This window comes from Miscanthus floridulus, chromosome 7, assembly GCF_019320115.1.
Source record: "Miscanthus floridulus cultivar M001 chromosome 7, ASM1932011v1, whole genome shotgun sequence".
Lineage (NCBI taxonomy): Eukaryota > Viridiplantae > Streptophyta > Magnoliopsida > Poales > Poaceae > Miscanthus > Miscanthus floridulus.
Genome location: NC_089586.1, coordinates 118,967,016 through 118,980,982, shown reverse-complemented (window position 1 = coordinate 118,980,982; position 13,967 = coordinate 118,967,016). Strand labels below are relative to the sequence as shown.

At 44.7% G+C, this 13,967-nt stretch overlaps 1 protein-coding gene across 1 annotated transcript; it reads left to right on the top strand.

Annotated features, from left to right (window-relative positions):
- Positions 1-2,974: 2,974 nt before the first annotated feature.
- LOC136464454 (RINT1-like protein MAG2) lies at positions 2,975-7,785 on the top strand. The gene is made up of 4 exons (XM_066463404.1): positions 2,975-3,351; positions 3,446-3,550; positions 5,554-5,651; positions 5,732-7,785. Exons 1-4 carry the CDS (start codon positions 3,063-3,065, stop codon positions 7,604-7,606), a joined length of 2,367 nt encoding a protein of 788 aa, XP_066319501.1. The 5' UTR covers positions 2,975-3,062; the 3' UTR covers positions 7,607-7,785.
- The last annotated feature ends 6,182 nt before the right edge of the window (positions 7,786-13,967 follow it).

Sequence of the window (13,967 nt, the reverse complement as noted above, 5' to 3'; positions counted from 1 at the left end):
AGCGGGCGTCGAACGGCTCCGAGTGGACTCGGCTCTTTTCGGGGGGCTCCGCGCCCTCGTCTCGGCTGATCTGGAGCAGGACCACGGTCCACGGCCCGCGCGGTTGCGGTTGCCATTTGGGCATACTCCTAGCATGTGTCAATGTGTGCGTGACTGATGCGCGCCTGCACGGCCGCGGGCCGCGGCAGCGTACGCTCGCTACACGGCTACAGCTACGAGCCTTTTCGGGATGCGTGGAGCGGCGCGGCAGGCGGCAGCACGTGGGCACGCGCAGAGGTCGCAGGCTCCCATCCTCATTGCCCCCTGCCCTCTGCCGCAACCGCAAAGCCAGCGACTCAGCGAGGTGGTTTTCGGGGTTGTTCCTTTTCCCATGCTGCTCCTGCCTCCTGTAGTCATGCTCCTCTCCTCCTATCCTTGGTGATCCTTGGTTTGTCCTTTCCTGCGTCCGTCATTCGGTATATTTCTACTGCAAGTTCCAACGATTCATGCGACCGTAATTCTGTTTCCACAGAGTATATTTTTAAGTTCTTTCTGTTTTAGGGGCAGTTTGTTAACAGCTCAAATTAACAATTATTGCAGTCGGGTATCTCTAGATCCAACAACTCATGGGCGTATTGAAGCTTTTTTTTTTTGTGAATCATCTTGTTTACATTTAGACTAAAAATAGAGAATCTATCCGCTTTATTTTAGCCAACATTGTCTAGATTTGATGAAGCAATTGGACTTAGATCTCAGTCACACAGGGTAATTCTGAATTAGTATTGCTAATATGCACTGAAGCTCATCAGTTCTACCGTATCCTTTTTCTTTTCTTTTATTATTTTTTTCTTCGACTCAAATGAATTCTAAAACAGCATACACTGGTATGCTCTAGGGCCACCACGGGCCATGGGTCTCACTCTCTCCGACACTAGCAACTTAGCATATAATTTCATGGGCCTACTGTAAACCACTTCTCTTGTCGAGCAACATTCAGCCCATCGTTTGCAAGAAAAGGCACTATTGCTTTTCTGAGAGGAGCCCATATATTGCATCGGGTCCAAACCCTCAAAAATATATGGAAAAAAGTCCCTTTTGCCTCCAAAACTATCACTACAGTCCATGTTTCCTCTTGAAACTCTTAAACAAGATAAAGTATCTCTATTAACTCTCAAAATCATTTAAATCTTCTCCTTGTCCGGTTAGAAGTGGGTTACAAGGTAGTTTCATCCTGTCTATTAAAAAATTGATACACACCTGATAAGGTTTTTAATCCATGAAAAAATTGTCTGACCTCCTAAAAATTCTGAGAAAATCCTAAAGATGTATCCATGTAGGATAAACCCCAAAAAATACTTAGAGATCATGGAACATATAACTCAAAGCCTCTATAAATGTATTCAGCATGAATGCATCCATTGTATGTTGCATTCATGCTCGTTGCATATCATTTTTTTTGTCGTGGAAAGTATTTAGAAGGGCGTAAATGTTCAATATAATGTTTTGGGAAATTTCCAAAAATTTGGACATTTTTCTCAGGTTTTGAGAGAAATCTATTTTTTAAAGCTTCTAGATATATTTCATGATATCTAAATATTTTAATTGGGGTCCTTGTATCCCAATCTATCTTTAGGGTCCCGCATCTTTTCACGCCGTTGCCACCAGGGTCGAACCGCAGCCTGCGCTCCTCGGTCCACCGCCGCCGTCGACATGCATAGGGCCCCTCTCCTTCTTCTTCCCCGGTGCTTTTGCCGGAGACAAGGAGGGGAGGGGACCCATCTTTTTTCCGTAGTTTTCTAGTGTCTTAGAGTTGAGTCAAAATAAATTTCCTAGGAAATCAGATAATTTTCGGTCAGGGTCGTGTATCCTGCGATGACTTCAGTAATTGCCACGACAAGGTTGTCATTGCAGGCGTCGATTTCATCAGTAGGTGGGCAATTTGTAGCCTTTATCTGCAAGGAGAGGGGTGCTTCTGGGAGCCTCATACGAGGACAGCGACTTCGGGTCATCGATCTCATTATTAATGGTCGTGGAGAGGATTCAAGGTCTTGAAGTGATGAATCTGCCCTATGTCGTATCCGAAGATGCAACTGTCGATATTTTTTTAGCGATTTAGATACGTTTCGAACTGATTCCGAAATGTTGGATCTTGCGGCATGTCTAATATTTTGGGGTTGGTCGTTAGATTCGGTATAAGAACTGCACTTTGGCACCTATGTTCGTGGGAAGCCATTGGGCGAGAAGACGATGGAAGAATTTGGATAGAATATTATATATTTTTTATTTTAGATTTTTTCATGTATAATTTGGGGATGTACTGTCCCAAGATTTAATATAAGTCCTCTTACCTTCGCAAAAAGGTTATCTTTAAGTTTTTTCTATTAATTTTTAGAGCCTTTAGAGAGTGGTTTAAAAATATTATCTGGTGGTTAACATTTTTAACCGGGGTTGGAGATAATTTAAACGGTTTTGATAATTAAGAGAAAACAATTTATCGAGCTTTGAAGTTTGAGGATAAAAATTAGACTCCGGCAATAGTTTAAGTTTGTTTTTAAGAATTACACAGTACCACATAGACTCCCACAACACACACACACTCACCTCTATGAACACACGTATGGAAACTCTACCCCTATGGGCACCTTCGAAGGACTGAGCCGACAGATCTTGAAATTCACAAAGTCACCACAGACGCCTCAGTGTCGATGGGGACGTCGCCTACCACTGAAAGCATAGCTCCGATATATACTGGAATAAATCCAAAAAAATACGAGCACCCGTAAGTCTAAGAAACTTATGTGGGTAGGTTCCACAACAAGAACCCATCCAAGTGTCAAACTCTAAATGAACCATCGTCTTCTTCCCACAATCCGGCCCATAGGGAACTTCAGGCCCTGAGGCAACGGCCCAACCTGTCAAGTGTCAAACTCTCATGAACCGTTACCCGCTAAAAATGAACGTCCGCGATTAGAGCTTGCACAAAGTGAAAAATTGCAGGTCGTCTTCTTCCCCGGCTCAGCTGTTTCCCCATCACCCTCCTCCCCCGGATCCAAACCCTAAGCCGTGGTGTGATCCGTTCCGCCATGGAAGCAGCAGCTCAATCCCATCCGCTCCCGCTCCTCCAAGATATCGACCCCGGGGTCCGCCGTTTCCTCGACGGCCGATTCCGCTCGGCGGCCGACCTCGCGACGGCCTCCGACGTCGAGGCCGAGATCCGCGGGCACTGTGCGGAGCTAGAGGCCTCCATTTCCAACTTGTACGTACGCTTTCAGGAAGCTGCCGCTGCGTACTCGTCTCGCCGCGAGGTCGCTGGTTCGGCCCTCCGTGGCGTCCGCGGCGGGCTTGGTGCCCTCAAAGCATCCGAGTCAACAGGTATGCCGAACACGGAACACACACTAGGTTCTCAAATTAAGAGCTTACTAAGCATATTGCTTCAACAATTTCATGATTCCTGCCTTTTGTTTAGGGGTTGGAGAAGAGGTGGAAGCGAGAACGGAGCAGACGCAGTTCGAGCAACTCCCTGCTCTGGCCTCCGAGGTGGCGAGAGTGGAGATGGTCAGAGAATATGCCGGTGAGTATAGAATTTCTGGAAATCACATTCCTTCTATGCTTGAGATTTTGAATGGCTATCTCAGCACTGCCAATTTTTCAAGTTTGTATTGATTTAGGCATAAGAATTCGTGCTATGAACTTGTGGTGCATAAAGCCTATGTGTCCCATCCAATGTCTGTTTGGTTAAGGTTCAACTACAGATTGAACCATTATGTTAGGCACGTAGGAGGAAACTGTTGTGCATGATATTGAAACTGACGGATGTTTAATTATGAAATTCTGATATGATGTGCCAGTGTGGAGCTGGAATTACTTTTAGCAGTGCACCCTATGATTCTGATGGGATGTCAAACGGGGGTTGCTTGTGGGAGCAAGCTGGCTTTGGTGATTGAAGCTGCTGTTTGGATTGGTTGGTGTAGATCTAGCCCGATACAGCTGGGATGGATGATGGTATCTGTCCTGGTACTACTCAATTAATTGGCATGGGATCTGGTTGCTCTCAAATTGGTGCTTCATTTTCATCACATGGATGTATGTGTTTGCCTTTGTTCATTTAATTAATTAGAAGTGATGGGGGACATTGCATTATGGTGTCCACTGAGAAACAGATTTCATGATTCACAAGTCGCAGCTAGCTACTAGTCCTTAGCTAGTTCTTCTGTACACAATTGTAGTAGTTGATGAGCTTTCAGTAATAGTAACAATATTGAATTGATGAGTCTTCTGCGATAATAATTCTGAAAGAAGAATATTTATTTTGTTATTATCGCAACCTCTCACATATTCAACCTTACCCTTATTATGTACTCCCTCCATACTGGTAAAGAAAGTCGTTTAGCATACCAAGGAGTGATTAATTAGGGTAGAGTTTTCCCTGTCTGCACCTATTAAATATGGTTGCGGGTCCTTCGTAGACAACAACCTCACGCAGCTTGATTGGTTAGCGCAGCAACTCCTGAGACTTGAGGTTCCAGGTTTGATTCTTCGCGGGCGCAATTTTTTGCCGGGCGCTTCGATTTTTGCCGTGCGCGATTTTAGCGTTTGCCTCTGTCTGTTGCGCGTGTGCGTTTGCATGGCACTGTGTGGTTGCATGGCGTGCTGGCGTTTTTTGCGTTTGCCTTCGTCTGTTGCGCGCGCGTGGGTGTGTTTTTGTTGCATCGCGCGCGCTGGCGTTCCGTCGCTTGTTTTTCCTTCTTTCGCGCGTCTGTTTTCGTTGAAGGAATCTCAGATGTTTGCAAACTGGCAGTTCATACTTCATAGTGATGTCCAGGGTTTATCAGTATTATATTTTTGCTGAAAATATGTCGTGTTTTGATAACTGATATTGAAATAATCAAATAATAAACAATTGGATTCCATCTCTGTAATAGTGGTTAGGTAAAAATGTTGGCTTGCCAAGCCTATCGCAACCCTCGCCCTTTATCTGCGCTTTGTACTGGTTTATCGCAACCCTCGGCCTGTAGGTGGAGTTTGTGTTGCAATAAATCTTATATCGTTTTGTGTTGCCATGCAATAAATATAAGATTTGTAAGTTGTTTGGCCATGTTTTATCATCTTATTTACATCATGTTAAATCTAAACAAACAACCCGAAGTTGCTGTTGGTCTCTTTTTCTTATATTCATTATTTTATGCTAGCTCGAATCAAGTGTTCTCTACTTTTGTTGGAGACCTGAAAGAAGATGCACATTATCGGTTACATCATTGGATGAAAATGATGATTGGTCTAAGATATTGTAGGTATACTAATTCAACTATACAATGACATGAAATTTACAGGGAAGGGTAATTGTGGACTTTTATCAAGATAATGAATTTAATAATCAAAACTAATTTAAACAAACTCCCTAGAAATTCTAATTGTTCCACTTGGTATTAGATGATTATCAGTTACCGCAATTCCATTATCTGTATTTACATGCCCTTCTCTTGTCTTAGTATTTGTTTTTTAGTTAAGTTGCTGTAGTACTTTATTTTTAACTTTGTAATTGGTGTGTTCTTAACGGTAGGTTGTCCTATACAGAAATGGCTCTCAAACTTGACAGTTTGGTGGGTGATATAGAAGATGCCGTTTCTTCTTCTGTTACTGGAAAACTTAAATCTCCTGTAGACAATTCAGAGGTATGGATCTTGTCATATTGTGATTCTTGGGAGAGTCAACTTGACAACTGCTAATTTTGGCATTCTCTTTTCTTTTTCAGAAAACACATCATGTTGCTATTGGATATCTTAAAAACATAGGAGATCTTTTAGCTTCTGTAACTACGACTAGACCACAATGGACTCGCCTTCTATCTTCCGTGGATCACAGAGTGGACCGATCTTTAGCTATACTAAGACCACAAGCCATTGTTGATCATCGATCTCTTCTTTCTTCCCTTGGCTGGCCTCCTTCACTTGCTGGCTCAAAATTTTCAAGTATTGATTCAGGGAAACAAGCAGAGATTGTGAACCCATTGTTTTCGATGCGGGGTGACCTGAAAAGCAAGTATTCTGAGAGCTTTCTTGCACTATGCAATTTGCAGGAATTGCAGAAACGTAGAAAAGCTAGACAACTGAAAGGGCATGATGTGGGAAATCAACTACGTCAACCATTATGGGTAATTGAAGAGCTAGTAAATCCAATATCTACAGCTGCACAACACCATTTCTCAAAATGGGCTGAAAAGCCTGAATTTGTTTTTGCTCTTGCTTATAAGATAATTAGAGATTTTGTTGATTCCATGGATGAGATTCTACAACCCCTTGTGGATAAGGCCAACCTTATTGGGTATAGTTGTAGGGAGGAGTGGATTTCAGGAATGGTCATTGTGTTGTCAACATACTTGACGAAAGAGATATTTCCTAAGCAGATTGAACGTCTTCAGGAAAGTAGTAGCTCAAGTGATGCAGGCAGCACGGCGTATCAGACTAGAGTCTCGTGGCTCAGCCTTGTTGATCTAATGATATCTTTTGACAAGCGGATTCAAGATTTAATCTTGAGTACTGGACTGCTACTTACTGCAAAGGATGGTGACAGTTGGCAGAGGATCTCAGTCCTCTGTGTCTTCTGTGATCGCCCAGACTGGCTTCAACTATGGGCAGAGATTGAGAGAGAGGAGAGTCTTAATAAGCTGCAACCAGCAATGGATTTAGAGAAAAATTGGAGCACAAGAATTCAAGGAACAATGCTTGAGTATGACTCAGATGATTACAAGTCTCCAGTAATCACCAGTGCCGTTCATCAGACCTTGTCTTTGCTAATTGATCGTGCTCGTCCTATCCCTAGCATCACGCTTAGGGCAGAATTCATTAGGATGTCTGCTGCACCCATCATATCAGAATTTCTTGGTTACATGCTTCGGAGGTGTCAAGAAGCAGAGGGGCTAACTGCTCTGGCTGATGATAATGCTGTGCTCAAGGTGTCACAATCTATCAATGCAGCTCGATATTTCGAATCCACATTGACAGAATGGTGTGAGGATGTTTTCTTTCTTGAGATGGAAAATTTACCTGTAAATGGTGAGGGTGGGTGTATCTTTCAGCAAGAGATAAATCATCTGAAAGAGTTCAGAGTGGAATGGGCTGATAAGATTTCCACTGTCATTTTGCGTGGATTCGATGCTCGTTCTTGGGATTATCTAAAAACTAAGAGGCAGTGGCTGGAGAAATCAGAGGGACCTGCTGTATCCAGAACCTTCATAGAATCTTTAGACTACATGCAAGGGCAACTATCTAAACTGCAAGGTGGCCTAAATACCGTTGATTTTGTGACGGTATGGAGAAGTGTGGCAAGCGGGGTAGACCAGCTGCTTTTCGCCGGCATTTGCACAAGCGGCATAAAGATTAGCAGCAATGGAGTGGAAAGGCTACAGGGCGACCTGAGCGTTTTGTTTGCTATTTTTTCATCGTGGTGTCTGAGACCTGAAGGCTTCTTCCCTCGACTGTCTGAGGGATTGAGGTTACTGAAGATTGATGAGCAGCAGCTCAGAGATGGGGCGTTTACAGATAAGAATTGGTTGAGGGAATATGGCATTAGGCATCTGACAGCTGCTGACACTGAGAAGATAATAAAAAATCGGGTATACGATGCATGATGAATTGTACTTAACTAACACCAGTCTGAAGTTGGAAAAAGAATTATCAAATTTGAAAGAGTTTACACTGTTTTACTTCATACAGATTTGTTATCTTAAATACAGCTACATTGGTTGGTGTAATAAGGTACATTATATTTTATCAAAATATATGAAGAGAGACTAGTTATGAGATTGCATATATTTTGTCTTGTTTTCACTTTTCCTTGGTACAAGTGGTAGAGTCTTACCGTCTGTGACCGGAATGTCCCTGAATGTCCCTGGTTCGAGTCGCGGTCTCCTCGCATTGCTCAGGCGAGCGTAAGGCTTGCCACTAACACTCTTTCCTAGACTTCGCACAGAGCGGGAGCTCTCTGCAGTGGGTACGCCCTTTATATACAGAAAAGGTTGCCTATTCTCTTCCTGAAAGGACCAAGAAAGCAGCTTTTTCCCTAAAGCTGTTCGGTTCGGAACTGAAGCACACCGAAGGCTGGTGAATCAGTGTGTTTTGACGGTCTGCCTCCTTTAGGGAACCATGCATTTCCCTTTTCTTGGTCCGTTACAGTCGTCGAGTAATTGGTACCGGTACCGGTACCGCTACCGCACCACACAATCATAGAAATGCTGCGATTCAGTTTGAGCTTGATCGCAAGCTCAAGCTCCTCTCGCTTCTCTGGTTGCCAAGCCAACGTGCGTCTCACACGTCGATGGATGTCGACCGTGTCAGCCCCGACCCAACCGGAGCGTTAATGCTAATGCGGCAGAGGGCGCAACAACTTTTCGCTGCAAATCTTGGGCCCGAAAGATTCCGCCTTAATCACGCGTGCCCACATGCCTCCCGGCCCCGAACCACCGCCGGATAACGCTGTCTGTCACGCAGGCCGGAAACCATCGTATACGTGGATTATAAGATAAAATAATATTTTTCTCTCATATTAAACCAGTTAGCAGTAAATAATCCATGATCCAACTTAGCCAGCCGAACGATCGGGAAAAGAGGGACGGAGGCGGAGCCGTCTCGGTCGCTGATACGAGCGATCCATCGGTGGCCTGGCCTGCAGGCCGCGGGCGGGCGCGCGCGGCACCAGTAGGTGCGTGCCTGCCCGCGCGCAGGGGCAGGGGTAGGCAGGCAGGCCACCTTGCCGTGCAGCCCGGCCACCACCACCGCCCGGTCCCCACGGCCCCCCGACGGCATTCGCTTGGGTTGGTCCCCGAACGCGTGACACCGACGCCGCCCGTCGTCGTCCTACGTACGTACTCCGGTACGCTCTGCTAGCTCGTCTCTCCCGCCGTCCCGCGCTAGGCCTAACAGGCACAGCGTTTCCGCCCGCTGGCAGCCGAGCAGTGCAAATCTGGTCTCCGCGTGCGCCGACCCAAACGCAGCGAAGCGAGTGTTACGTATGCGCGCCGCCGCACGTACATACTGCATGCACCATGCTCATGCATGTGACGAGACGACGACCGACCACTCTGGCGGTGCGGCACGCGCGCCTAGGTAGGACCGTAGGAGCCTAGGGGATAAAGGCTACTCGAGTGCGCGCAGGCGCAGCCGCGCTCCTGATTGGCCCTCAGGAGTTGACGCCGCCGCGCTCGGTACTGACCAGTGACCAGCTGCTGATGGATCGAACGTGACGAGCACGAGATGTTCTGCGCCACGGGCGCGATCGAGCAGTGCATGTGAGGTGGACGGTGGACCTCTGCGAGTGTCTACGAGTGCATACATACACCAAGATTTAGATAGTATAAGTGCATACTTAAACCAGACGACCGGAGTATATGTGTATACATTACCGTATGGTGATATACAAAACGAGAGTATGTATTCATACTCACTACCAGAGGCGGCTTCTTTGTCGAGTGTCTGAGGCACTCGGCAAAGGCCGATATATACTCGGCAAAGCCTTTGTCGAGTGTAGTTTATCGGCAAAGACCTCTTTGGGTACTCGGCAAAGGCTTTGCCGAGTGCCAATCCGACACTCGACAAAGAAAAGTGGCCGTGACGGCGGCTTTGCCGAGTATCAAGGTCAACACTCGGCAAGGGTACCCGCTTTGCCGAGCGCCGTTGACTTAGACACTCGGCAAAGGTGGTCACTTTGCCGAGTGCCGCCGACAAGACACTCGGCAAACATGCCACCTTTGTCGAGTGCCTGCCCGTGGCACTCGGCAAATCTGTGATGTTTGCCGAGTGCAATGGCCATTGCACTCGGCAAAGCATGTTCCCAGGTAGTTCCCAGATAGTCACTTTGCCGAGTGTCATGGCCATTGCACTCGGCAAAGTGACTGAAAACAACCTTTTTTATTTGTTTTTTACATCCCATCCAAACAAACAGAAGATATATATAACAAACATCATCAACATCACATATATATCATCAACAACACATATATATCACCAACACCACATATATATCACAAACGTCACATATATATCACAAACGTCACATATCTCACAATATATCACAAATATATATTGTCCTTCGGTACAAGGATGTTAGCTTCCTTATCCCACCGTCCACCATCTTTGTTCAATCACCTACAATTAAAAAGAGTAAACAAATAAGCACAGATAAACAAGAAGTACTTAGAAAGATATGCAAAATAAACAAAACGTAATTACAATAGTATTACATGTATTAGAAATAATCTTCATGATCGGGATTAGCTGCATCATAAGTCTCATCATCACTCTCAATCATGTCAAAATAATCAACACTATCCGAATGAGCAATGCTGCCATTGTCATTGTCTAAATATAATCGCTCAAGCATTTGTAAGTCTTTCCGCGCACTGTAGAAGTCACCGTTTAACTCCTGATCGCCGTCCAGGGTTTCATCTTGGCTCCGCGACGCTCGTTGGCTCGATTGTGAGGCTGGTGTTTTGTTTCGGTGGTCGGTTTCCGCGCGCTGCACCGGCTGGAGTCGCGCCATTGTGCGCAGGCCGTCGGGGACCATCCCGTGGTAAAGGCAGGCTAGTTCAGGGGTCTCTCTGTAAAACGTGTCTCTGTTGTAATTGTGCGCATTGTGCCGCGTAATAAATGGATAGATTGGGGACTCTTCTGAAAATTGTCGGCGCGCATGTGGACTCCCCGCCTTGGGTCGTGACTGGGCCGGCCTGCTACGCGCACCGTGTTCTTCGTGGGGCATTTTGGGCTACCAGGCCAGATCCGATTACCGCCGGCCCTTTCCAATTTCTAAAGTCTTTTCTAATTTAGCTCTTAAGGTAAACTTGTAGATTCAATGAAAAATTGTGTAGATGTTCAAAAATTATGAAACCAATTTTGTTAGGTTTCTAAAATCATGACCTACCTGCTAATGTATTTTGTTCACTTAGTTTCATAGAATTTTTAAGAGTAAACTAATTAGTTTGAAGCACTTAAAATGGGTAAAACATGAACTGATAGAAATTTTTGTGAGAAAATGGTGATAGTGTTGACTCTAAAAATTTTACAGTAAATTCCTAATATTATTATCTGCTCACCGTAATTTTTGTAGCTCCAGAGTGCTTAGTTTGTTAGGAAGATAATGATGCCCTATTTCGAATAGACAGTGAATCGATAGAATAGAATAAAGAAATAACTTGGGCTGTATAGCTAAAACACTCGTTGGGAAATGACGTCTGATTCGGCAATGTGGATACATAGCCTAAGTACGGTCATCGTTAGAACTAGCTCGCTAGCTTGAGAGGCTTAAATCGTACTTTACGAGTCACGGTTGCAGTTGGTTAATCACTTCTCTGCATTTCATCCACGTATACCCTAATAGGAATAATGAGGGATCATGGAGTCCTCTAGGGTATCGAAAGGAGGGTCTGGAGGATCATGCCACCACGATGGAATGCTAACTTTTGGTTATATCTTACCCAGGCAAGCCCTTATGCATAACCCCTATTATTCTGTACTTTATTTTATGCTTGTGCATTAAGTTTAAGGAGTTGAATGAAACTCACTTGTATATATATCTTATCCTATGAGTCTTACTAGTATGACAGGATCGTGTAGATTGGTATGCTAAAGGACTCCGGTAGAAGTCGAGTGATTGTCTGTCACTCGCGAGAGACAGGAAATATATTATTGTGACTATTATAAGGTTACTATCACATGGAATATATGTGGATAATAATTGGAGACCGGACGGAATGGTACTTTGGATCTGGACTTGGTTTGGCATTCGAGCGAGGCTCAGATTGCATTTGTTCCGCCTGTGTCGGTTAAGGACCGACCGTTGCATTGGATTCTAGTCAGGTCATTGACTTATTATCCTGAGCACATACTTGTTTATGGGAGCAGGGAAGGCTCATTGCTCTCTTATCGTGGGTTCTGGCTCTTTCCTGACCGACTAATTGAAGGCGGGGATGGTGGAGGTCTAAGCATCACACTGAGTCTGAGACTTAGGTATGGGGGCTTGGAGTCCAAGTTTGGACAGGGACTTGGACCCCTTGACATGAGAGTGATGGGTTGGTCCCGCTTGTGCTTGGGGTACAAGCGGGGCGTATGTTTCGAGATACCCAGCTGGGCACATTGATTCACGAATCGTCCGGTAATCTGGTACAACTTGTCTACAATCTGGCACCGTAGTAAGAACTGGAAGATAAAAGGTGGTAAAATGGTTCTAATTGCTTACCACTGCTTAAAAGTAGCACAGGTGCTTATATAGAATGGTTAGTTAATGAACTAATGATGACTGCTAATAAAATTGAATATAAGGACGTACGTTTAGTAATGCTTCCTGCAGATGTAATAACCCACGAGCCAGATAGCCTTGCATATCCTTGGAGTCTTTTCTTTTCTCCTGACGGGTAAGCCTTGCAGAGTACAATTGAGTACTCAGGGTTTGTTCTACCCTGTTGCAGATGACAGGAACATGTGGAGTTGGCACTTGTGTGTGGAAACCTCCTGGTGGGCTCAGCGAGGATCTCCTTAACGTTGCAGACATTGAGTTTATTTGAAACTTTCACAAAAAAATGTTTTACAATGGAAAAACTTATAACCTGCTATAATGTATATAACGGATCATCATGCTAATGATTAACTTGTCATTAAATAATTTTATTTCCGCTGAGACTCTGATAACATGATTATATTTCGCTGTTATATACAATAATATTATACTCTGATGTTGCATGAAAAGTGATGTAAGAAATGGCTAAAATGTTGTAAGTTTTATTCTCTCATTTGTAATCCTGATGGAAAAATATGGATTTTCGGGTTCTCCCATGGGGTATGCTCGATGGAATCCACCCGATGTAGCTTGCTTTTATGGTGCTTAGTGTCTGGTGAAAGACGAGCGCCTCCGAAGATGTATTATTTCGGACGGTTCTGCCACATGTTTTGCTTAATAATGGTGATGTGTTAGGTACCCGTGACCTGAATGGGCATGTATATGGGCACAAAATTAAACCTATGATAGGTCATGGGTTTTTTAATAGGTTTATTTTATTTTCATAGACGATATAGATTTGGGTTGGCAAAACCCAGCGAATTTTGTAACCGTTGCCATCTCTTCTCCTTTGCAAAGACCATATCTGAGCTCCCGTGCTGGCTCCGTAGCGGCAGTTTGACAACGTGCGCTTTCGGAGCCGGTGCGAGTGATGTTTTTTTTTTTTTTTTGGAGCAAGTGCGAGTGATGTGTTGTGTGGGAGTATGTGGACGGCCACAGTAAGATAACTGGTCGCCGACCGAGCACATGCATGTACAAGGTCTGACAGACGCTGGAAGTACTTGTGGCCGGGTTCGGGTACCGCGGTGTGTGTGTCTAGCTAAGTTAAGTCTCGATCGACGGCGGCATGCGCAATTAAGTCACTGCAGGATGAAAAATGCGCGGTCGGCTAATCATGTGACACGATGAAACTTAAGAATTCAGAGGTTCATGCATCAAGCTCACCGAGAGTAAGACCCAGAGCTTGAGACCCGCAGCGGGGGAGCCGTGCGTTTATCTGGTCGGATTCACACTCTCTTTTACCCGCAGCGGGGGAGTATCGTCTTTGCAGCGCTCCATGGTCCATGCTGTACCCAGAACACCGCTCCCCAAGTCATTTACCTGGACCATCTCATGCTAGTGTATCTATCTTGGCGAATAAACAAAAGTAAAATTTTAGCCTCGGTCACAGCAGGATTCCACATGATAATTAACAGAAACATCAACTGCAGAGCGCGCCTGGCCGAGAGAAGAGCAAAGCTAATAACCTTTCTGCTAGTTGTATATACACTTATAACCCATTTATTAGGTCATGTTTGGATCCCTCTAGCTAGTTTTTGCCAGTTTTTAAGAATCTAGCTTTTGGAAACTAGGTGAGATCCAAATAGATTAGTTTTTGCTATCAGTTTTTGTCAGATTCTTAAAAATCAGAAAGTTGTTGGTACCTAGCTTTTGCTAGTTTCTCGTGA